The following is a 25,656-nucleotide window of genomic DNA, read 5'->3' on the forward strand; positions in this document are numbered from 1 at the left end:
AAAATTCCTACCCTTTACCAGTGTTTGGACTCCACCCCTTTTTTTTGTCTACTATGATCTTAAAACCACACATATATGTCATTGGAACCTCACATTGGCTGCTGAATACTTTGAGACATCAGCCCTGGGACCAAAATGGATCCTTTGGTCCCAGAAAATCTCTCCCTTTCAGAAATCCAAATAGAATCTTAAAAACTCTCTAATCTCTATCTTGCTTCCATTTCTCCAGCATCACACTATCAATCTCCTTTTGCTAGTTGATCCCTGTTGACCTCCACAGCAGGCCTTCAGGCTTCCAGAACTGCTTCCCTGAGGGTAGGAAGGAGGAGTAAGGGTCTTCCACTACTTTGGTCACATCTAAGGCTAAGCCCTATCTCAAAAAATTTTCAGTCAACAAGTTTTTACTGTGTTCCAGGCACTACGGAGCCAAGGACAAAGAATGAAACAGGCCCGATTTGCAAAGATTTTAACTATTTCAAGATCTTTTCTATCTTAGTTTGATCCTGTGGAATTATAGTTAAGGGTTCCCATTCTTCCTGCCTCTAACTAACATAAAATACCTGCAGTCAAGGGTTATGTTTTAGTCATCTGTGTCACCCCCATAGTGCCTAATGGTGGCTCCAGCACACAGTAGGTGCTTCTTTTCTCTTAACTTTCCTTGAGTGATACAGCAACTAGAGAAGTTCAAGTCTTTATCCTGGGCAAGGCTCTAACTTGGGTATTGTGGCAGATATAGAGATGATAAAGACATAGTTGTTGGCTTCAAGGAACCTTTTTAAGTGTTCCTCTCTTTCCAAGTAAATTTTCTGTGCTTACTGTAGCAACTCTCAGAAAAGCTATCTAGCAGTTTGTCATACATACATACATACATATATATATACATGTACATATACATGTATATGTACATATATGTGGGGAATAGATAAGGTGAAGAACTTACAGGAATGTATGAATACTTTTTCTGTATTTTATTATTTCTGTGTCTCCCCTATGACCTGTATAATATGTGCAGGCTCATATCTACTTGAGTCTTAGCCAGCTAGAAACATATTTACTTAACCTGAGCTGATGACATCTATTGGTATTTGACATTTATCGATATTTTGTCTACTAGCTGGACCACCATCTGCTTGATTAAGCCTGAAGGCCTGACTTTCTGTTTCCTAGAAATCAGGAGATTTCAGGGAAACAGAAACCTTCCATTCCAATCTCCCCAAATAGCAACAACCAATTAGATGCCTCCCTCTCCCCTTCTCAATGCTCTCTTACTTGTGATGTAATTTCTTATATAAAAGCTATGTATCTTTACTACTTCTTTAGTCCTCCTACCGCAAGCTTTCTCTTTCTTATCTCATGATGGGACGGCTCATCCTCCAGAGGTTTTCAATAAACAACTTTTCTGCCTTCTACTGAGTGATCTCTGAGTAATCATTTTGGGTAAGGGTCTTCTACATCCCTCACAATATATATGTATAATATATATATATATATATAAACTTATACTTTTTTCCTGAAAACGTGCCTATTTCATAAATCTTTGTTGTTGTTCAATCATTTTTCAGTTGTGCCAAATGTTCATAACTTCATTTAGGATTTTCTTGGCAAAAGTGTCACACAGGTAATAAGTGATTAAGGCCAGATTTGAACTCAGAAAGATGAGTTTTCCTGACTCCAGGCTCAGTTCTCTGCTCATTTTGCCATCTAGCTTTTGACAATCTTTAAGATAATATTGTAATGATATGTCGTTAGACTTCATCAGAGGAGCTGGGTTCAAATCCCAAATCTTCTACTTATTAGTTATATGACCTTGGTCAGGATAACTCAACTTTTTACCTATTTGCAAAATGGAAATAATGATACTTTCATACTTGTCTTAGTTATTTTTAAAGCATTATAAAATATGATTCTTTTTAAATGTGTTTATTTTTTAACAATAATAATGATACTTAGTAAAGGTTTGTGATTTTTCTTTCTGCTAGGAGACCAATAGTATGAATTGGACTAGTATACCCAACTACCTAACAATCTATATATTCCAAAGTTATTCTCTGTGAAGTATGAGAAAATTGCAGTTTTGGGAAATGAATTTCTGTCAGCTATATCCTAGTTGGATAGTGAAGGTATATAATTACTATTGCCCATAAATATGCCTTATCTAGGGACATAGTCCTATCATCACCTAACAGAAAAATAACTTTTCAGGAGGAACATTAATTGTACCTACTCAAGTAGGACAGACACCCTGTTGCTCTAACTTCCCAGTATTCACTAATAGGTTAATGTGGTACACTAGAGATGCTGACAGACTTGTATTAAAATACAGCATGGTGTAAGAGAAAGAGCACTGGACTTGGAATTATGAACATTGGTTGAAATTCTGGTCCTGACATTTGCTAGCTATGGACCATGTGCAGAGAAAGTCTTAAAGGACTATAGGAAAGTTATTATTGAGACTGATAAATTTAATCACTATACACAGTATTAAATCCCATCTTCCTGTCTTTTTCAGTGTCCTTACTAACCACCCTTCCTGTCTCCCCTGTCTCTGGGCTAGGCCTGAATTGGTCCCTTTTCTCACTGTCCACTCATCTTCCCTAGGATTTTCATCCCCAAGAAGCATCGGCAGCGTTTTGACGAGGTTGTGTCTCAAAGTCTCATCAGCAAGCTCTGCCGGACCAAAAGGGAGCAACAAACACACCGGCTCCGCCGTAGCCGCAGTGAAGACCACCCTGAGCGCCTGATGGTGTCTACACGGGCCAGCTCAGTGCCCCGAGGTCCAGAAGAATTGGGGAAGGGATTGAGGAAAACCACCTCGCTTATTGCCAGCCGAGTAGGCTCAGGTGCTGCCCGCAGGTAATGAATGCTTTTAATTTCCCCAGGCTCTTTTTCCCTAGGCCTGGGGACTTAAAGTAATAAAAAGAAGGTCGGGATGAGCTCTGAGGAATAGGTATACTCTCTGATTCCCAACTGTGGTAGGAGATAAAGTAGCCTTGGGTGCTGGGGGCTTGACTAAGAAGGAAGGAAGCAATAGAAAGAAAGGCCTGTTGTTGAGAGTAATGTGAGCTGGGGCTAGAATGAGTATATGGGCACACAGTTAAGTCAGTTGATAGTGGAAGCTAATGAAGATGGGTTAGAAGGCCTCCTAAGTTTTTTTTAGTGCAAAAATTCTGTATTGGTGAATATAGGTTACAGTGTGTGCCTATAGTTCCAATATAATAGTGTAATGGGTTTCTTGACTTTCTAGAGTTTCACCCATCAAATCATGGCTCAGTCCATATATACATATGGGATCCCAATGCACACTTATGTACCTGTATATGACTGACTTCTAAAGTGACCTGTCCGGCCTTTACTTCAAATTGAGTTTGAGTTCATAATTCCAAGTAAGCTTGAAACATCTCACCTTTGGCGATCTGCTGAACCCCTTACTTAGTCCTGCAACCTCTACTCTTACTATTCTTGTTTCACTTCCTTTTTCTATAATTCTCCAGATTACCATAAAAAAACCAAGTTGGAATCAAGCCTGAAAAATCCCATGCTGAACTTGTGACTATTGCCCTATTTTCTACCAGCAAGAAAAATGGCTGAATTTTCCACATGCATGTCTATTATTTCACGAATTAATTTTTGATAATGTGTTTGTGGTACTAACTAATGAGGTTGAGGTCATTACCCTTTCCTTTCCTTGCAAGTCAATCTGTATCTCTTTTGGAAGAGTGAGATTCCCCTATGCTGCTTTGCAGTGATGGAGGTAGGCACTGTTTGGGACAATGACAATGTCTGGGGAGGATCACCCTCTTCCTTTCTTATCTGTTACTCTTTTATGGGGATCTTTCACATCATTCTTTCAAGCTACCATGTTGTGAAGGGAAGAAAGAAAGTTGAGGTAAGGCTGCAAAAGGATCTGGAACAATTCACCCAGCTCTATTTTCTGGGACTCGTTATGAGACACTGGGGTATTGGAGATGGGAGAAAGTAAAGACGAATCTAATCTCTCCTGGGCTTTCCTTGGCAGGCTTCTAAAATGGCATGGGGGTCTAGAAAAGGAACAGAGCTGGGAAGACTTCATCACAGCTACTTTCCTTTTACCTTGTATAGGACTGTTCGAGTGTACAAAGGCAACAAAAGTTTTGGCTTCACACTTCGTGGTCATGCCCCAGTATGGATAGAGTCTGTCCTGCCTGGTGAGTAGTGCTGATGTGGTTGGAGAAGATAGAAGGAAGAAAGCAGCCATCTTTGAGGAGGAAATGACACTCTGCTCTGTTTAGTCATATTTCCCTCATGAGGCCTAAACCTCAGATATTCTACTACAGGGCTACCAGAAAGGGAACAGAGATGGGAAAGAAGGAAGGGGTCCTGCTTTGCTGGACAGATAGCCATGAGAAGTCACAGAGCCATACTCCCCTGCTTGGTTAGTACCTGGAGATTGCCTGCCCAATAATAAAAGTAGTATTTCTTTTAAGGTAGTAAAGATAGTGTGGGATAGTGGATACAGTGTTGGGCTTAGAGTCTGAAAGTCCTGGCTTTGCATCCTGCCTCAGACACTTATTAACTGTGTGACCTATGATATGTCACAATCTCTGCATTCCTCAGTTTCCTCATTTATAAAATAAGGAAATTGGACTAAAATCTGATCTAACTACAAATCTATGCTATGATGTTGTAAGACCCCCACTTTTGAGAAAATTTTGACTCCAATTAAGTCTTCAGTTTAAACCCATTTTGTCCAATTCTAGTGCTGTTCCCCCTCCCCTCCCCCCATGGAGAAATAATTGGATAATCTTTTCTATATAATAGTCTTGAAATACAGTTAAACCTTTATTTAGCCACATGGTTATCCGACAATATAATCTGGTTTTGCTCTTCACCATTCTTCATATAATCTGTTTCTAACTCAATCATAATTTATTTGTTTTGTTTGGGGTTGGGTTTTTGTTTTTGTTTCTTTTTGCTATCATTTTCACAATCTTTTTTAACTTCCTCTTTTGCTGAGCTTAAGTAAACCATGTTTTTGTTTTTGTTGTTGTTTTCTTCAATTAAGCATCTGCTGAGCCTTACTACTGTGTGGGCTGCCATATAAGTAGAGAGAATTAGATTTCAGTCTTGAGGGAAGTAGGGAACCCAATACATGCAATCCTTCCCTTCTTCAAAGAAGACATGGATTGCTTTTCTTTCCAAACAATGACAATGAATTCCAAACCCCCACTAATATAGATTTTTCTTTATTTTTAATTTTTAAATAAAATTTTGACATTTTTTGTTTTTAGATTTCCTATACTTTTCAATCTTTTCAATTTACTGTCATTCTTGTAAAAAAGAATAGAAGGAAAACAAATTTCATACAAATTAAGCAATATAATATGAAAGTGTGACATTGTATGCAGTATTCATTACTTATAGTGCTTCACCCTGTGAAAGAAGTTGAGAAGGTGTCATCTCTTCTTTGAGGCCAAGTTTGGATATTAAAATTTCATATCATTCAATTTCTTGTATTTCCTTTAAAAACTTTATTTTTAAGAATTCTGAACTTAAATACCAAAGAAGAAAATAGTTTGAAATACATAGCAAAACACAAAAAGAATATTGTATATGAAACTGTGAATCTCCACTTTATACCATTCACTTTTAAAAATATATAATATAATACATATTATGTATAGTATAATGTATGGGTGTTATACAATATATATTGTAATATATATTACATAGTATAAGTATTTGTATCTGCACTATATTTCTATGCTCCCTTAACTTCCTTCTCTTCTCTTCTTTTATGTGCATTTAATTTTTAAATAATATTTTGTTGTTTCCCCAATTACATGTAAGAACAGTTTTGAACATTGGTTTTTAAAAATTTGTTCCAAATTCTTTCCCTCCTATTCCTTTCTCCTTCCTGAGACAGTAAACAATTTGATATAGTTTATATATGTATAATCATGAAAACATATTTACATATTAGTTATTTTGTAAAGGAAAACACAGATCAAAAAAAATCATAAAAAAGTTTTTAAAAAAGTATGCTTCAATCTGCATTCAGATTCCAAAAATTATTTCTCTGGATTTAGATAGCATTTTTCATCATGAGTCCTTGGAATTGTCTCAGATCATTGTATTTGAATAAAAAAGTCATTCATAGTTGATTGTTGTACAATATTGCTGTTACTATGTACAAAGTTATTCTGGTTCAATTCTTTTACTTTTTAAAAATTTAATTCAAATTTCACTTTTTTAGTTAAATAATATTTTAGTTTTCACAATTATGTATAAAAAGTTTTTAATTAAAAAAATTTTTGAGTTTCTATCTCCCTCCTCTCCCTTCTCCTTGAGATAGTAAGCAATTTTATATAGATTATATATATGAGATCATATAAAACATATTTCTATATTGGTCATGTTGTGAAAAAAGATACAAACCAGAAAAAAGAAACACAAAAAAAAGTGAAAAATTATATGCTTCAATCTGCATTCAGACTGCATCAGTTCTTTCTCTCAATATAAGATAACATTTTTCATCATGAATCCTTTGGAATTGTCTTGGATCATTGTATTATCAATAATAGTGAAGACATTCATATTTGGTCATTATATAGTACTGCTGTTATGCTACAAAGTTCTGGTTCTGCTCACTTCATTTTGTATCAGTTCATGTAAGTCTTTTCATTTTTTTTCTGAAATCACCGTGCTTATCATTTCTTATGGCACAATAGTATTCTATTACAACCATATACCCACAGTAGTTCAACCATTCCTATCTGATAGGCATCCCCTCAATTTCCAATTCTTGGCCACAACAAAAAAGTAGCTATAAATATTTTTGTACAAATATGTCCTTTTCCCTTTTAAAAAATTATCTTTGAGATACAGATTAGTGGTTATATTTCTGGATTAAAGGGTATTTGTGGTTTTATAGCTTTTTGAGCATAATTCCACATTGCTCTCCAGAATGGTTGGGTCTGAATTACTTTTATCAGTAGTGCATTAGTGTTCCAACTTTTCCACATTCCCCCAACATTTATCGTTTTCCTTTTCTTCATATTAGCTAATCTTATAGGCATACCTTGGATTGTTTTGATTAGCACTTAATTTGCTTAATTCATAGTGAGTTAGACCATTTTTCTATGACTTATAGATAGCTTTCAATTCTTTGTGTAAAAACTGTCTGTTCATATTTTTTGACCATTTATCAATTGGAGAATGACTTGTAGTCTTATAAATCTGACTTAGTTCTCTTTGGGAAATGAGACCTTTCAGCTAGGTGGTGCAGTGATTAGAGCACCAGCCCTTTGGTTAGGTGGAGTCAGACACTTAACACTTGGACAAGACACTTAACCCCAATTGCCTTAGCAAAAAAACAAAAGAGAGAGAGAGCAAGAGCAGTGAGGGGGGTGGGGGGGGAGAGGAGAAGGGAGGGGAGGGAGAGAGAGAGAGAGAGAGAGAGAGAGAGAGAGAGAGAGAGAGAGAGAAAGAGAAAGAGAGAGAGAGAGAGAAGGCCTTTTTCATAGACACTTAACTGGAAAAAAATTTTCTGCTTTCTTTCTAATCTTGCTTGAATTGGTTTTGTTTGTGTAAAAATTTTTGAATTTAATATAATCAAAATTATATTTTACATTTCATAATGCTTTCTGTCTCTTGTTTGGTTCTACATTCTTCTTTTGTACATAGATCTAATAGATTAATGATTCCATTCTTGTCTAATTTGCTCAGAGTAGCAATCTTTATATCTAAATGATGGGTCCATTTTGACTTTGTATTTACTATCCAGGTTTTATCCTCCTTTTAAATTCTATCCTACTGCCCTATATCTTTGCTTGTTTCCCCATTAGACATGATATATTTATACATCAAACTGCTTATGTGTGATGTTTGGGTCTTTGTATGTCATATCATTCATTTTCAGTTGTTTGGTTGTTTTTGTTTCCATTTACATAATTTTAAACTGTATTTTGCTTTTCTAGTTCTCCCTATTTCACTTTGAATCAGTTTGTATAAGTAATAAGATAATAGAATCATAGATTTAGAGCCAGAAGAAATCTTAGATGCCCTCTGGTCCATTCTTCTTGTCATATAGATGAGAAACTGGGACCTAGAGAAGAAACTCACAGACTGTAGGTCACACATGAAGTATTTGAAGCCAGTTCACCTATTCTCAATTTATCACTCTTTCTACTCTATCAGCTACATTGCGAATATTGGCTCTTCTATGACATTTTAACTCATCTTTGGTAAGATGGCAAAGACATGGAGGCAGCATGATACAATAGAAAGGCAACACATTACCTTTATGAACACCTTTAATTGTTAGGAAGATTTACCATGTATTCAGTCAAAATGTGCCCTCCTACAACTTTACTCATTGTTTTTCCTTTTGCTCCCTAGAATTAAGCAGAAAGAGTTTAATATCTTTTCCATATGAATTCTGAGATAACTTAAAAAAAGCTATTTGGTCCTCCCTTTCCCTCTTCTTAAATCTTATTTTCTCTATATCTCTTCTTAGCACCTCTTCCAGCCAGCCCTAAAATTTTGGTGATTTCCATGTTCTTCTCTAAATTTGAAGCAAATTTAAGCCTGAGGTAATGAAAAATTTTCTAACAATTGGCACCATCCAGCAGTATAATGGACTGTATTGGAAGGTTTTCCCTCATTACAAAGTCTAAGCAAAGGCCTGATGTTCTACTTATTAGTTATGTTGTAGAATAGGGTTTTTTAAAGATTGAACTGGATGAATTCTATGTATCCTTCCAATTCTGAGATTCTTGGATAGTGCTATACTTTGCAGTCTAGAATATCTGAATTCAAATTCTGCCTTTAAGCACTTGCTAACGGTAGGACTCTGAGCAAGTCCTATAAACTCTCTATGCCTCAGTTTGTAAGATGGGGATATAATAATAGCACCTACTTTTGTAAGGATCAAATGAAATAATTATAAGTGTGTAGCACAGTACTTGGTACATTATAAGCACGATATCAATGTTAGCTATTATTAGTGTGGTGGTGGTGGTGGTTATTTTTAATTGCTATTATTATATTTCCAAAGCATACAGAGTCGGTCTGGGTGGAATTGTTAGCACTCTTAGACTTGGTTTTTATATATTACCTGAAGATTTTGCAGCAATATAGGAGGCCACATAATTAACATGCATGTTTTTTCCTCTTTATTTCAGGGAGCCCAGCTGAAAATGCTTCTCTCAAGCCTGGGGACCGCATTTTATTCCTTAATGGATTGGATATGAGGTCAGAGGCTGTTGGTTAAACCAGTGCTTCCTAAAATGATTAGGATATCTCTGTTTCATTTAGTGATGCCATGATTTATTAATTGTCATTTATCCAGCCTCAAAATCATGTTCTTTGTCCTCCACCACTTATATTCCAGTTTTATCTATCATTTTTTTCTTCAGAAAGTCTTTTGTATTCTTTTCCATTCCCACTACTATTATTCTAGTCGAGGTTTCCATCATTTCAGGACTGTATTACTACAATAACCTCCCAATTAAACTCCCTGACTTCAATTTCTCACCTTTTTATCCTATCTATCCTGCATGCTACCATTACATTATTTTTTATAAGGCATTTCTTTCATCATGTCACTTTCTCTTGCTTAAGAAACCAAGACAACTCCCACATGCACATCACATTAACTTCAAACTTGTCAGTCCATCCGTCTATCTCACTTTTCTCATCTCCCACTTCTTCCCCACATGCATTGTGTACTTCAATAAAGCCATCTCCTTAATCTCTTGTGAATAACCTCTTCACCTGCCATGTGCTCCTTCTGCTATCCCTCTAGAAAAGTCCAAGGCCTTTTCTGACTCAGTTCTCAGTAATTTCCCTTTCTTATGAATTCCTGTAATACTTAGAGGCTCCACCACATAATCTAGCAGTTAGACAATATGGTCTTCTGTTTGCTAATTATTTCATGTGCATTGTTCTCCTCTATGCTATATTATAAACTTTTTCAAAGGAGAGGATTATAATGACCTTTTGTATCCTCCATAGTGTTTAGCATAGAGTTGAATAAACAGTTAAATTTCATTCACTTGATAATTTCAAATTGACGCTAATAGGGATCCCAAGAGGGAAGGTAGGTAGGCATCCTTGCCATTTCTCTAGTTTGTCAAAGAGAAAATATTATACAGGCACTGACAGATGGCAGTTTGGATTATTGGTCACAGGAGTAGATGAGGATAAGGATTGTGAGATAAATCACTACTCTATTGTCCTATAGTCTCGGAACAATGAAATCATGAGTCTCTGAAAGTCTGGTGTCATTGAACAATTCAAATGACATAATAAAATATTCTTGTAGATCTTAGGGAGTCTGAAAGGTCTTTTTCTATTTATCATAAATTTAAATCTGTACCAAATTACATGTCTTTCCCCTTGGCTCCAGAAGTTAGGTCTGGTGAATGATTTTTATCCCTATCAACTGAAACATCCAATCAGTTATTGAGGTAAGATATTTTGATCCTAGTTGGTGGTGGCATTTAAGGTCCTAAGTTGTAGAAGAACCTTAACTCTCCACTTATATTTTTGACAAATTACACAATGGCCAAAAGGTTGGGAGCTTCCCACTGGCTCTGGTCTGGGGAATAAATAATTATGGATATATGAAATTTGGGCTCTCAGAAATAGGTTAATCTTACAGATGAATAACTTGTATAGAAGAATCTTCTTAAATGTACTATGATAATCCTGGTACTAGGGTGAGAACTATGGCTGAACATGGCATCTACAGCTTTTCTAGGCAATTCATCTAGACATAATCCTGAAAATAGGTGACTTTCTCAAGTTAAATATGATGGTTGGGTTATCTCACTAATTTCATTCATTTTTTCAGCGAGCTCACATTCAATGAAGAGAAACCATATTTGCACAGAATATTACTAGAAAATACAAAGTAATTTGGAGGTCTAGCAAGTAGGGAACTCAGTTGACATAGGCTTCTTGCAGGAGGTAGCACTTGAGTTAACCTTTAAGGGAAGCCAGAGATACGTTGAGGTAGAAGTAAAGAGGGACAATGTTTCAGGCAGAAGTAAAGAGGGACAGTTTTAATAAATACACAAGGACAAGAGACGGAGGTTTCAAATATAGGGAACATTACTAAGGCCAGTTTGACTGGACCATGGAATGTGTGAAGGGGAATAAAGAATAAATATGTCTGGAAAGGTGGGTTGGCCATTTTGTAAAGAGCTTTGTACAACAGAAGTGTTTATATTTGATATTGAAGGTAACAGGGAATCTCGAGATTTTATTGAGTTGGACAATGGGATGGTGAGACCTTGGCTTTTGTATTGGAAAGGAGACTTGAGGCTACCAATTAGGATGATGTTTTAGTGTTCCGTTTGAGAAGTGTTCTATCCCATCAACTAGTACAGCACCTGGTGTATAGTAGGCAATTAATAAAAATCTGATTGATTAAGGTTTTGAACTAGGGTGGTGGTCAAGTGAGTAAAGAGAAGGAGATATATGCAAGAGATGTTGTGGAGGTAAGATCAATCAGAGCTGGCAACTGCGGGGTATGAGAGAAGAGGAGTGAGGAGCTGAGGATGTTCTCTAGATTGGGGCTGGGATATGAGATGGGGAAGATGAGTTCAGTTTTGAACATGTTGAGTTGGAGATATCTGTAGGACATCTTGGTATGTCTAACAGGCAGTTATTAATGTGGAACTGCAAGAGAATGAGTTTGGATATGTAGGTATGGGAATCACTTGTATGGAAATGAAAATTAAGCCCATGACAACTAATGAGAAGTAGAAAAGGAAAAGCAAAGAGAGACTGACTATTAACACTGGGGCAGAGTAAAATTAGGTGGATTGTGGTGCCAAAAAACCATCCCTGTAGGCTTGGTCATAGCCACCACATGCTAGTGCCAGAATACAGGGACCTTCTGACTCCTCGAGAAGAGGCTTCTTGGCCATGAGAACAAGGCCTTCTCTCTACATGGTGTACAAAAGTGAGAAGATGGGAAATGCTTTTGTTGTGTGAGGAAAAGTGATGAGAGACATGGAGCAGTCTGGGAGACATAGCCAGGAGTGAATTTCTCTGAGATTTTGTCAATCTGAAACTCCCAGTTCACATCTGCTGCCTCTGACTCCAGAAGTGACATGGGGTGGACATAAGGCATTTTTCTCCTTTACTTTTGCAGGAACTGCTCCCATGACAAGGTAGTGTCCATGTTGCAGGGCAGTGGGGCAATGCCAACTCTTGTGGTAGAAGAAGGATTGGTCCCATTCCCCAGTGGTAAGATTCCCTTTTTCTGCCCTCTATAGAGAAACGTTCAGTGCTGCTTCTCAAAGACCCCAAGCTGTTATTGACTTTGGAGAGAGGAATTACATAAATGACAGGATAAAATTTGAGGCTATTAACTTAATATTACCTTCAGTAAAATCTTCATTATGGAGTAGAGGTGATGCCAGACTCTCTCTGTTGGTGAAGGACAAACTCTATTAAGACTTAGAAGAGGTTTCCAGTATGGATACTATACACCTATTAGGGGAGGACTAGCCTAGCTAATAATAATAACAATAATAGTTGACAGTTATATAGCATTTTTACACTTGAAACCTACTTTTTATAAATTATCTTGTTTAATCCTTGCAATAACCCTGGGAGATGAGTATGATTATTATATCCATTTTTCAGATAAGTAAACTGAGGGACAGAAAAGTTACCCAGAAAACTATCCAAGATCAAATTTGAACTTCCTGACTTTAAGCCCAGAATTCTGCTGTCTCTTACCAACAAGTCTGACCCTAGAGAAATAGAATTTTTTATTCACTAAACTCATTTGAATAAGGTGAAGAGGGGTTGCGATTGATCAGTAGAAGCTGTGTTCAACACAGATGAATTCACAGATCTTTAAAAAAAAATTTTTAGCAAAATACCTCATGTCAAAATGACTTCTTCTCCCATTCTAGTCTCCAGAAATTCTTTTTTTTTCCTCTACCACAATTCATGTCCTTCTTCCCTGCTTTTGTCTGCCATATAACTCCAGGCTGATCCTGTTTGAGGAAGTAGCTGAGCTAATTTTGTATAGACTAGTGCATCCAGCATAGACTATAACACCCCGCTCATTCTTCCTTCTCCCTCCCCCTTTCCTCCACTTCCCTTGTGTGCCAAGGAGAGAAATCATGGAGCTTTATCTGGGTCTCCTTAGTTGGAAGAAGTTTTAGAATACTGGTTTCCAAAGCAGGTTCCCTTTTATCCACCTCGCTATCCCATTATGGGATATGCCCTAATTCAGAAGGTTATGATCTCCTGATTTTAATTAAATACCCTGACCTCTATGGACATGAACATTCTCCAGAGTGAGGCAAGTCAAATCTCAAACTACTTTACCTAAATAATATTTGAGCTGCAGTGAATTGACAGCCAGCTCCGAGAAAGAATCAAGTGCTTTATACCTGGAAGGTAGCAAGAAAATCTTAAGAGAAAAAAGGGAGATATAGGAGAGAAGTTTAAGATCTTGACTTCCCAGTTTTACTGAGGACCAATTCTATTTTCCAGGATTAGGAGAGATACCCACTTTCTTGTACTGTTTATCCCTGATGACTGACATACAATCCCTTCTTCTCTCTCTTTTATAAATCTCTCTCTTCCTTTAAGATGACACTTAAGCCCCATTTTCTGCATTTTCCTGATCCCTTCCCTCCCAATCTATATTAGTGTTAACTATTTTGTAGAAATTTATATTTTTTATTTTATATTTATGCTATATATTTTTTATATGTACCCGTGGCCTCCTCCTGCTCCCCCTTATTGATTCATTTTTTGTACACACATCCACAGAGTGTAGCACATATAGAATTTCTTAAATGATTAATTGATTGGGAGTAGGGGTGATTTGTCTATTCCTGGCCCCTTTTTCCTTTGACAAAACCAGAAGGTTCTTTTTAACCTGGGCATAAGAGATCAAAGGTTTTCCTGGCCCATAAAGCAATAGAGTCAAGTACTGGAAAGGAAAAAAATACTATTTGCTTCTGGAGAGTCCATTAACACAGACTCATTTTTTGCTTCTTCATGTGTCCACAGACTCAGATTCTCTGGATTCTCCCAATCCCTCCTCAGCACTGACTTCTCTGCAGTGGGTGGCAGAGATCTTGCCTGGAAGCATCCGAATCCAGGGCAAGACATTCAGCCAACAGTTGGAACACTTGCTGACACCTTCGGAGCGCTACACCATCTGCAGAGCCCTCGAATGCTTCTTCCAACACAGGTAGTTCTGTCCTCCATCTCCTGCCTTTTTGGGTCCCAATGGGTAGATTTGGGAGGGAAGAGAGGAGACAACATATGACTCTCCATTTCTTTCCCATGTCTTCAGAAAGTTCCTTTGCTTGGAGACCTAATGGCTGCTCTGGGCACCAGACAGCAGCCCAAATTTCATCCTTCCTCTGTCCCTGTCAGTTCATTTTTAAGATTTCCACTGAGGGGAACAGTCCTTTGGAACCATAGACAAGATCTCTAGGAATTCATAGGATCAAGATATCAGAGCTGGGAAGGCTCATCAACACAGAATGTCAAGGCCAAGGCCAAAGGGATCTTCGAAAAGAAAATCTAACAGAATCTGATGTGCACAGCCCAATTTAAGGCTAACAAAGCACTTTACATACATTTTCTTATTTGAACTTCACAACCCTGTAAGTTAGATACCACAAGAATTATCATCCCCTTTTACAGTTGGGGGCCCATGAGCACACAATAATTAAGGGTCAGAGATCACATTTGAACATAGGCTTTTCTGAATACAGGCTTGGTGCTCTTTCCACTATCTGTCCTTGCCATTTCCTCTGACAGCTGTAGGACCTTTGTAACCTAAAGAATCAGATGTTAGATGGAGCTGGAAGCTCAATTGCCCATTTTATAGAGGGCAAAACCAAGGTCCATAGAAAGTAAAGTCACTTGATCAGGGCCCTGAATAAATTCATGAGCTATTCAAGATCACAATTACTCCTGGTTACTGAGTTCAGGATTTTTTCTATTATTTTATACTGGGGACAATATTTGGAGTTTAAATCTGTCCTCAAACACTTAACCCTGTTTGTCTCAGTTTTGTCAGTTTTTTTAAATGAGCTTAATAATAGTAGTTACCTCAAAGAGTTGTGAGGCTCAAATGAGATAATATTTGCAAAAACATGTAGCACAGTGCTTGGCACAGAGATGATAGATAAATGCTTATTCTCTTCTTCTAATTTCAGCAGGCATCAAGGCTCATTAATTAGAAGGGACTAATAGGATATTTAAAATTTCTTCCTGTTCTTCCTGTCCTCAAATTCTGCTAAAGTTTCTCCATCTTCCTTCTTACTATTTAATTCAGAATATGATTGAGGGACACCTTCCCACTGGCTCTAGCATATAAAGTCTGCTTGCTTATATAGACACCCACATCTGGAATCCCAGAAACGTCTCACATTTTTAGAGTTTACTTCAATCTGAGGATTGTCCCTTTTTCAATTTCCATTTCTTTCCTATTAGGCTTTTCCAAACTGAAAGTGATCTGTGCCATCACATCCCTCACTGTAGGGATGTCTGTATAAAGAAAACATACACAGATGCAAAGGAAATGCTATAGAGCAGTCTGGGGTCAGCTACCTACCCATGACCTATTAGTGTAGTATTATAGTTAGGGTCTCACTGATTCTAATGATAGTTCAACCAGTTCCTTGGTTTCGAAGAAAGAGAACTTCTGGAATGGTATTAGGATGCTTTGAGGGTAATAGCATATTGGAACCAGATCCAAGGCTCAATATAGCTTCTGTACCCATAATATCACTGGGGCCTTACCCACTTCTTGCCCCTTATGTGAATTGCATGACTTTTTGTGAGTCCTGCCCATGGGATCTGAAAACTGCTGCTTAATCTTGCCTAGTTGTGTCCTGGAAAAGTAGTTGTCCCTTGGAGAGCTTCCACTGTCTATAGACAGACGTGTCCGTCTGTCACGATCATGAGATCATGAGAATGAGCTAGAAAACAGAACTTGAAGCATGTAGGAATTGTCTTTGATGATAAGGAAGTTACTGCATACTTTACATACTTGAAAGTTCTTCCTTTCCCCACAATTAGAGAACAGTCTCTCGGAAAGGACATTTCTTTCTTTCTTTTTTTTTTTAAATACGATTTTATTTTTCCAAATACATATGAATACATTTTCAACATTCCTTTTTGTAAGACTTTGTGTTCTAAATTTTTCTCCCTCTCCCTATCTCCTTCCTCTCCAAGACAACTAACACTCTGATATAAGTTTGATATAAGTTAAATATGTGCAATTCACAAAGGACACGATAAGAAAACTACCTTAGAAGAGGAGTTTGCAGCAATCTAGGCTCTGAGGGCTCCACGTCTAGACTTGGAGATTGAAAATATATTCTGTTAAGAATATCAGACTGTATTTTCCAGTTTGAGAGCAGTTAGACAGGCACAAGGAAATGTGTGACTTCCATTGTCCTCTCACTCCTAGGTCACAGGCTCCTTTTCAAGCCTCTTTCAGTCCCATTCTCAGAAGTGTGATTACCTTTCTCCAATAGGAACATCGATACTCTCATTGTGGATATCTATCCTGTGCTAGACACTCCAGCCAAACACATCCTGTGGCAGTTCATCTACCAACTGCTGACCTATGAGGAGCAGGAACACTGCCAGCAGAAGATTGCTCGGTTTCTGGGCTATAAATCTATGACGGGTGAGCAGCGACATTCTGAATCCATAACTGCCTCTAGTCCTCTTTCCTTGGAGGGGATATTTCTGTACAAGAGAGTATGAAAGCTAAGGCTCTGAAAAGGTTAGGCTATCCTTGAGATGTGAAGGATTCTGAGTATGGAAGGTTCATACCTAGGACTTTCAAAAGGAAGACTCTGCATAGACTTTCCAGTAACTACCTCATGGGTACATGGTCTCCTTCTGAGGCCCCAGAGGAGTACCAGCCATTGGTTCGGGGGTCAGGGGTAAAACCAAGGTAAGGTTGAACGGAGGATAATCTCAACTGTGGCTGGGTAGACAGGGTTTGGGAAGAAAATGTGCTAGGCTTCATTGTTTCCATCCTGTTGAATGACTAAATGTCTCTAGCACCTTCTAAATTGGACACCCTTGAGCAAAGTCTCAGTCACCCCATCTCATTAGGCCTTCAGGAGAAATTATCCTTCCTGCATACTTTGGGAGCAAGAGTAAAGACTTATTAGGTAATAGGGTCTTGATCTTTTTACAGTTCCCTACTGGATAAAATGACAAGAAAATTAATTATGTGCAGGATAGAGCCCTAGCTATTGGTTCTGACAACTTGCCCCAAAGTAAATATGAATGAAGCCAGAAGCAACACATGTGCCATGGTGTTTCTGAAAAAAACCGGTTGTACAGCACACATTTAAGGTTTTTTCTCCCTGTTGGGAAGTGTGACTGACTTTTGCTTAATTCAGGAAACTTTAAATTAACCTTTCATAGCCCACTTTAAATTTTATATAGTTTTACTTTTTTCCCCAAAGAAAATAAAAATCATCTAAAACCTACTTCTTGTCAGAGAGCACTGAGAAAAGGAGAGAGAGTGCCTACCATGGGACAGGCCGTTGGCCAAAGGCATGTGGATGCAGTGGAGATCATTTCTCAGTATTAGGGTACTTACTGTAGGCATGGAAGGCAAAGTAGGATTAGAAGAAGAAGGAGGCCTTTTACTGCAAAATTTAGAGATTTCTGACTCTGTAGCCTGTCCCACCCATAGGTAATATAGCTCCCTTCCTCACAGCCCCAGGAAACAATTTCACTCAGCAGGGAAGGGCTGGCAGTGTTCCATCTCATGGTATATACTAAGTTCAAACATCAGGTTGGGCCATTCTTTTTTTTTTGTTTTTTTTGTTCGTTTGTTTTGTTGTTGTTGTTGTTGTTGTTGTTGTTGTTGTTTTCATTTTATTTATTTTTATTTTTATTTTTTTATTATAGCTTTTTATCTACAAGTTATATGCATGGGTAATTTTACAGAATTGTCAATTGCCAAACCTTTTGTTCTAATTTTCCCCTTCCTTCCCCTCACCCCTTCCCCCAGATGGCAGGTTGACCAATACATGTTAAATATGTTAAAGTATAAATTAAATACAAAATAAATATACATGTCCAAACAGTTATTTTGCTGTACAAAAAGAATCAGAGTTTGAAATAGTATACAATTAGCCTGTGAAGGAAATAAAAAATGCAGGCGGGCAAAAATAGAGGGATTGGGAATTCTATGTAATGGTTCTTAGTCATCTCCCAGAGTTCTTTCGCTGGGTGTAGCTGGTCCAATTCAATTGGAACTGATTTGGTTCATCTCATTGCTGGAGATGGCCATGTCCATCAGAATTGATCATCATATGAAGTATATAATGATCTCCTGGTCCTGTTCATTTCACTCAGTATCAATTCATGGAAGTGTCTCCAGGCCTTTCTGAAATCATCCTGCTGGTCATTTCTTACAGAACAATAATATTCCACAACATTCATATACTGCAATTTACTCAACCATTCTCCAATTGATGGTCATCCACTCAGTTTCCAGTTTCTGGCCACTACAAACAGGGCTGCCACAAACATTCTTGCACATACAGGCCAGGTTGGATCATTCTTGGGGAAGCTCTTACAGGAAAGGGGTAAAGTGAGGCTCGGGAGACTTACAAGTCCCTCCTACTATTGTTCAGTTCAAGAATCCATGGGCCAAAGCAGGCTAATGTTATTGGGGTTTTCCTGGCAAGGAAATGGAGTGGTTTGTCACTTCCTTCTCCAATGGATTAAGGCAAACAAAACTGACATTAACTTGCCCAAGGTCACACAGGTAGAAATTGTCTGAGAACAGATTTGAACTGGGAATTTTCTGACTCCAGGCCCAATGCTCTATCCACCGAACAACCTAGCTGTCTTCTTACTCACCAATGGCATTCATTTGGAGAGAATTTGTTATCAGCATTTGCTACTAAGTCAGCAGCCACAACAACAACACCAACAAAAAGATAACACAACTTCTAAGGCATCCCAGCTTGCTTCCTGTGCAAGGCATGTCCCTCTGTACTTATAGGGGTTGGGGCAAGGGTCCTCTGATTTGGTCCCCCTGCTGCTCCTACCATGTAAGTGCAAAGTTCAAACAGCCCAAAGTTAAAGAATTGTTTTCCCCATATATATCGAAAGTTATTTTTCTTCCTTATAGGGAATTTGAAGTTTCCCTTAGTTTTTGAGACTTAGGTCACATGGGATCGTGGAATCAGAAACCAGTCTTGAAATTAAACTTTATAGTAATCTTTGGGCCTGGGTCTGTGAAAAAAATCTTCTTAATTGTTGAACCTTTTAGGAGGGTAATTTATCTATAATCTCATTAATCTCATAATTATTAATGAGGCAAGCAGTGACCAGACAAATCAAGTTTAAGAAATCAAGGTCAGTGTCATAAAGGGAATTTTTAACAAAAAACAAATTTTAACAAAATACAGACTTACATATTTCTATTTCAATATAAGGTTTCCTGTTTAAAATCATACAAAATATAAAGTGTTTATGAAAAGGCAGAGAGCAAAAAATTCATACTCTAGATTCTTTACTATCCTCTTTTAGTAACTTTTAGTGTCATTCCAATCCCAAAAGCCATTGGTATCACTTACTCTACTCTGCCCCTCATGTTGGCCAGGATGTTGATCTTCCCATACCAGTGGGCTTTCAGACTGGGGTTATTATATTTGTAAAGCAGTTGTTTTTAGCAAGAAGAATCATCATTTTGCCTCCTTTGTGCTTTAAATTTATACCAGGCTTAAGGATTTTCAGTTTAGTTTGGTTTTTCTTGTTAGGTACATGGCTCTTTCTTGTCGCTCAACAAACATGAGAAAAATAAAGTAACCTCTTACTCAAAAATGAAAATATATATGTATGTGTCTATCCACATATATGTATAATAACTCTCCGCTCAGCCCTTTCTATGTTTTGGAGGATAGGCTTAGCACATATTAAATGCTTTATAAATGTCTGTACAAACAAAATGTATACAGGATAAATTAGAGATAATCAAAAGAAGACACTAACTCTTTTTAGTAAGAGGCTTCCTTACAGATAACTGTTTTATGACTCTTTGATATGTAAAACTGCACAATAACTCTCTTGATACCTTAGCCTAGACCTTACTAGATTGTAAAGTCCTTGATAGTCTGAGACCATCTCATATATAAACTTTCTATCTACCCCAGCCCCTAGTATATTTTTCTTTACATGCTTAACAAATATCTCTTGTATTATAATACTGATCACCTACTCCATTAGGCCAGAAGGCCATCCAAATGAAAATGTTCTGTTCAGCGGTGCCTTTGATCAGGTATATCCTGAAGAAAATGGAATAAAAATAGGGTATGGGACCACTCATCTAAGGATCCCAGTTGGTTTTACAGAACATAGAACTCAACTATACTAAAACCCTTAGGAGTATCTCTAAGACTCTGAGTGAATCAATCAACAGGCATTTACTAAGCAATTACTATGTGTCAGGCACTATTCCTAAACTGAAAGTCTTTGGGTTAAAAAAAAAAAAAAATGAAGGACTATCAAGGCAGCATCTTGAACTGAGGTGGAAGTGGGTCAGAATACTAAAAGATCAGATAGCTCTGGGCTTTGGGCCTTAGGGAGCTATGGCAGCTTCCCAAGGTACCAACTCTTCTTGTATTTAATCCTTGGAATTGGATTGAGACAGCCCTGGAGCTCTGATATTGAGTCCTTTAAGTCCCATCTGACTTTTTGGTTTCATGACCCATTTTGGGTTTTTTGGGCAGATACACTGGAGTGATTTGCCATTTCCTACTCCAGTTCATTTTACAGATGAGGAATTGAGGCAAATTAAGTGACTTAGAATCACACAGTTAATAAATGACTGAGGCCAGATTTGAACTCAGAAAAATGGGTCTTCCTGATTCCAAGTCCAGTGCACTATCTACTGCACCTAGCTGCCCTATCTAAACTTGTACCCAAACTCTAATCATTTTTCTTCTTTCTTTGCCTCTTGATACTACATATATAGGTATACATATGTAGGTATACGTGCATGTGCACACATAAATATATATGTATGTTTTGTTTTGTTTTCTTTAAGCAGCAGGGAATTACCACTAGCCTGATCTCATTCACAACAAAAAGCCAGCAGTGATCTGCCCTTTGTCCACATACACTCTGGCAGTTGTGCAATCTGCCCAACACCAGAGGGTGCTCAAGGTAGTGGCAATATTTCCCTTTGTTTCATCTTTCAACCCCTATGTTTTTGTGAGTCTGTTAGCACCTTATTAGACTTTATATTTTATTAGAGCTACAGTTCTCAAAGTGTGATCTGGGACCTCTTGTGTGCCCAATATCCTTTCATGGCATCCACAAGATGAAGACTGTTTTCATAATACTAAGATATTTTTATTTCTAATGAGAAAAATATTGAGAGATATATATATCTTCAAATATCTATATCTATATCTATATTCAACTAAGGCTCTTTGGAGGGGAGAAGGAGTGAGTCTTAAATAAATTGTAAGAGTGTGTAGGGATTAATATATTGAATTGTAGAATTTTCATTCTGAGTCACTGGAAATGAACAGATTCTTCATATTTCTTGCCATATTTATTCAAATATTTTCTTTCCATAAGCATTAGTATGCCTTTTAAACTATTACTACATAAATCTTAGAATGGTGTTTGTTTATATTAATAAAATTGATATATGACTTGAAAATGCAAAAAAAAAAAAGTGAGTAGGGGTCCTGAAACCAGAAAAACTTGAGGGCAGCTAGTCTAGAGATGTAGAATTAATATGGATTTAACCAATCAGAATCTTAGCTTTCAAACCTTATCTCTATGACAGGAAAACCCTACTCTCATCCTGGTCAGTTGTATCTCAGTGAATCCAAATCATGTGACCACCACCACAAATGGTTAAAAAAAAGCCTTGAAAAGCCTAAATGTTAGGTATAGTGGCCTAATGGAAAGAATATCTGACTGGCTGTCAAGGGACCTGGTTTCTAGTCCTGGCTTTGTCATTCATTTGCTATCTCTTGGGCAAATCTTTTCTCTTTCCTAAACCTCAGTTTTAGAAAACTGAAAATGAGGAGTTTGGAATCTATGATCTCCAAGGTCTAATGTTCTAATTTGATGATCACCCTGAATAGTCTTTTATTAAATAAGTATCTGTACATAGAAGATAAGGGGCAGGAAGGGTTGATGAATGGGATCATAGGATAACAATTGTGGGCTCCCTCTTTTGAGAAAAAAATGTCAGCCTTTTGTTTACCTTTCCATCCAAAGGATGGAAATGGAGAGGGTGTGTGTGCATGTGTGTATGTGTAATGGCTGTGTAAAATGTATGTGAAATATATGTGTATGTAAGGGGTGTGTGTGTGTGTGTGTGTGTAAAGTGTGTATATATAAGGAGTGTATGTGTGTAAGGGGTGTGTGTGTAAGAGGTGTATATGTGTAAGGTGTGTTGAAAGGGGGTATGTGTGTAAGATGTATGTGTATGTAAAGAGTCTGTATGTAAGGGGTGGGTGGGTGTAAGGTGTGTGTGTAAGGGGTGTATATGTGTACGGGGTGTGTGTATATGTAAGAGATGTGTGTAATGTGTGTGTGTGTGTGTGTGTGTGTGTGTGTGTGTGTGTGTGTGTAAGGGGTGGGGGTGTAAGCTGTGACAGATGGGCAGGTGACTGGAGCCACCCAGATCTAGCACATGCTCACCACAGAACACCACGGCCCCAGTAGACCAGTTAGAACATAATTACCAAATAACCTGAGAAGACCCCAGACCCCTGGAACAGGAGGACAAGCATGACTCTAAGCTTTCTTACAGCTGCATCAGAGAGTGAGACGGAGGAGAGGCCTCAGAGCTCCTTGAGAATGGCCTCCATATGCCGAAGCAGCATGAGGAATCAGGGTTCAGAGGGTGCCAGCAGTGGAGGTAAGCAGGTATAAGGGACCTTTTTGGGGGGACAAGGGAACAATGAGACATTTGGGGCTCCAGACTCTTTAGTCCTCCTCTTTGATTCTTCCTCCTGCTACTGTGACAGCCATCTCAGTGCCAGAAGAAGTTCAGCAGGGGAGCTGATGAGGAGGATAGGGTGAGGGGCCCTAGAAGGCCTAGGCCCGAGAGAGAGAGTGTGACAGAGTAGAGAAGCCTGGGCCCAAGGATCTGAGCAGAGGCAGCTGGGACTGCCCTCCATCTGGGTACTTAAGGAAGGGGGTGGGGGGAGAGACGCCCTTTGCCTTCCCCCTCATTTGTTCCTCCCATTGCCTGGCACTGGGGGACCGCCAGCTTGGAACAGATAAACAAGTTATTCATCACTGTTCTTTGGTCACTGAAGTACGATGGGAAAAGCTGGCACAGAATCCGAGACTCTCTAAACCAGCCCCCTCTCCCTCCTGCTCCCTCCTTAGCTCCCTCTAAAGGACCCAACTATTAGACATGATGCAAAGAAAACTAGACCACCATCAGGGGGCCCGGGCTTCGGCCCTGCTTCTGACATTCATTTGCTGGGTGATCTTGGACAAGTCACTTTCCTTTAGCTTCGTCCTCTGCAGATTGCCTTCATGAGCTCCAAGCTCTCACCTGGTTCTGAGGCTCTGCTTCTTGGACTCTGAGAGAAGGTGACTCGTGCCATGGAGGAGGGGCCGTTGGCATCCTGCAAGGGGCAGCAGGGGAGAAAAGGAGGCAGCTAAGCTGGGCAGTGGCTAGAGCCCTGGACTGGAGACAGAAGGATTAAGTTCAGACTAGCTGTTTGACTCAGTTCAAGTCACTTACCCTTTGTCTCTGTTTCCCTCTCTGCAAAATGGAGGTAGTAATAGCACCTACCTCTCTAGGTTGTTTTGAGGATCAAATGAGATAATATTTGTAAAGCACTTTTCAAACCTTTAGTACTTTATAAGTGACAATGATGATAATGATGATGATATAGCAGCAGTATTAATCTTCTCTCTGATTTCTTCTTCATGACTACCAGCAGGATCAAGGAAAATCTGGGAAAATTTGGGGTATTTCCCAGAAATTTCTTTATCCCATGGAATTATTTTCCTAGATGTTGTCCCTTCAGGACTGAAATGGAGCTTAAGAGAACCCCAGTTTATTTTAGTTATATTCCTGATCTTGCCTCCTTTTTCCTTCCTTATCTGAGCCCCACAAGGTTCCCAAACTGCTTTAGATTAAATTGTTAGCAACATTGTCTGAGTGTTTGGTCCACTACAAATCCTATTGCCATCTCTCATACACAAAGCCTCCTTTCAATAGGATCTCATATTTCTATAGCTCTTTACACTTTACAAAACCCTTTCTTCATAGAAGTTCTCTAAGCTTGTGGGGTGCTGGGAGTATTGGCTCCATTTTATTGAAAAGGAAACTGAGGTTCAGACCAACTAAATGGAAAAATCTAGGTTTTCTGACTCTACATTCAGGGCTTTTTCTACTATATTATGTTGAATACTTAACTTTTTCCTATTTCTTCCAGTAGGTCTCAGTGAAACTGTGGAAATCCCTATCCCTGTGACCCCTGGAGAGCGCCAGGCTGGGGATGGCACATCCCTTCCAGAAACCCCAAACCCTAAAATGGTTTGAATTTTCTATTTCCTTATCTTCATTCTTGGTATCCCCTTCTCTTTCCTTCCTCTCTTTTACTGTCCTCATTACCACCATATCACTTTTCTTTCCCTCCTCTCTCACCTTCATTGATATCTGAGAGCTGGGAAGGTATAATAAAGATTAGTGTTCTTTATTATCCAGGAAGGGGTGGTAGCATGATTAAGGAATTTATAATTGGGAGCCTTTTCCAGGAACCAGAAGGGAAGGAGCTCCATCTCGTCAGATAGCTCCTATATACTCCTCATCCACCCACAATGTCTTGGAATTACCTAATTATGTCCTCATGCTGTCCTTCAGGCAAATCCAGTCTACAAGACCCACAGCCAAGACTATCAGTCCAAGTCTGAAAGGAATTGGATAGTAAGCTCTGACAGGAGCATTCATGAAATGAAGTCTAAGGTGATAGCTTCTTGATGTGTTCCTCTCTCCCTTGTCAGCAGATGTCAGCTGTTTATGCAGAGCTAGAAACCCGGTTGAGCAGTAGCTTCAAAGGAAAAATGGGAAGTATATCTAAACCCAGAGCTTCTCCCCCAGTGGTTGAACCACCAAGTGTCCCAGGTACTTTCTCTCTATTTCTCCTAGTATGTTTGCAACTCCTCATTTCTTTTTGTATATGTGTATAGGAGGGGGCAGGGAGGGAAGGATATTATTCCTAATCCTTGTTTTTTTTTACAGTGTTGCTAGTCCAACCCTATTAGGCCAGAATGTAGATTATACTTTCCCTTCTATTTAGTAATAGACGTGTTCAAAATATTTATTATTAAAAGGTAATACTTTGTCTTTAAAAAAAATAGGTTGCATTTAACAAAGTTCCTTTAACTTATATTTGAATTATAGAATATTAATAATAAAAGGGACCTCCAAAGGTTATTTATTTTAATCTCTGCCCAAAATATGATTCCCATCAACAACTTTACTTGAAAAGTAGTCATCCACTCCAAAGAGATCAAAGAAAAAGGAAAAGAACCTATAAGTACAAATTCTTTATAGCAATTCTTTTTGTAGTGGCAAAAAATGGGACATTGAGGGGATGCCCATCAATTGGGGAATAGCTGAACAAGTTGTGGTATGTGATT

The 25,656-nt window shown here is 38.3% G+C and overlaps 1 protein-coding gene across 7 annotated transcripts in view; it reads left to right on the forward strand.

The window, feature by feature from the left end:
- The window catches only part of GRID2IP (Grid2 interacting protein), a 115,356-nt gene that overhangs the window by 36,763 nt on the left and 52,937 nt on the right, over positions 1 to 25,656 (forward strand). For 3 of the 7 annotated variants that reach the window (XM_051967226.1, XM_051967186.1, XM_051967220.1), the window contains exons 2-10: positions 2,599 to 2,853; positions 4,099 to 4,184; positions 9,162 to 9,231; positions 12,143 to 12,237; positions 14,029 to 14,212; positions 16,518 to 16,672; positions 22,802 to 22,909; positions 24,450 to 24,550; positions 25,018 to 25,138. In XM_051967226.1, the coding sequence (XP_051823186.1) occupies positions 2,599 to 2,853; positions 4,099 to 4,184; positions 9,162 to 9,231; positions 12,143 to 12,237; positions 14,029 to 14,212; positions 16,518 to 16,672; positions 22,802 to 22,909; positions 24,450 to 24,550; positions 25,018 to 25,138 (1,175 nt within the window). The remainder of the gene's footprint in view (positions 1 to 2,598; positions 2,854 to 4,098; positions 4,185 to 9,161; positions 9,232 to 12,142; positions 12,238 to 14,028; positions 14,213 to 16,517; positions 16,673 to 22,801; positions 22,910 to 24,449; positions 24,551 to 25,017; positions 25,139 to 25,656) is intronic. The other 4 variants (XM_051967212.1, XM_051967234.1, XM_051967204.1 and 1 more) reach the window with 3 other exon arrangements.

This window comes from Antechinus flavipes, chromosome 1, assembly GCF_016432865.1.
Source record: "Antechinus flavipes isolate AdamAnt ecotype Samford, QLD, Australia chromosome 1, AdamAnt_v2, whole genome shotgun sequence".
NCBI classification, from domain to species: domain Eukaryota; kingdom Metazoa; phylum Chordata; class Mammalia; order Dasyuromorphia; family Dasyuridae; genus Antechinus; species Antechinus flavipes.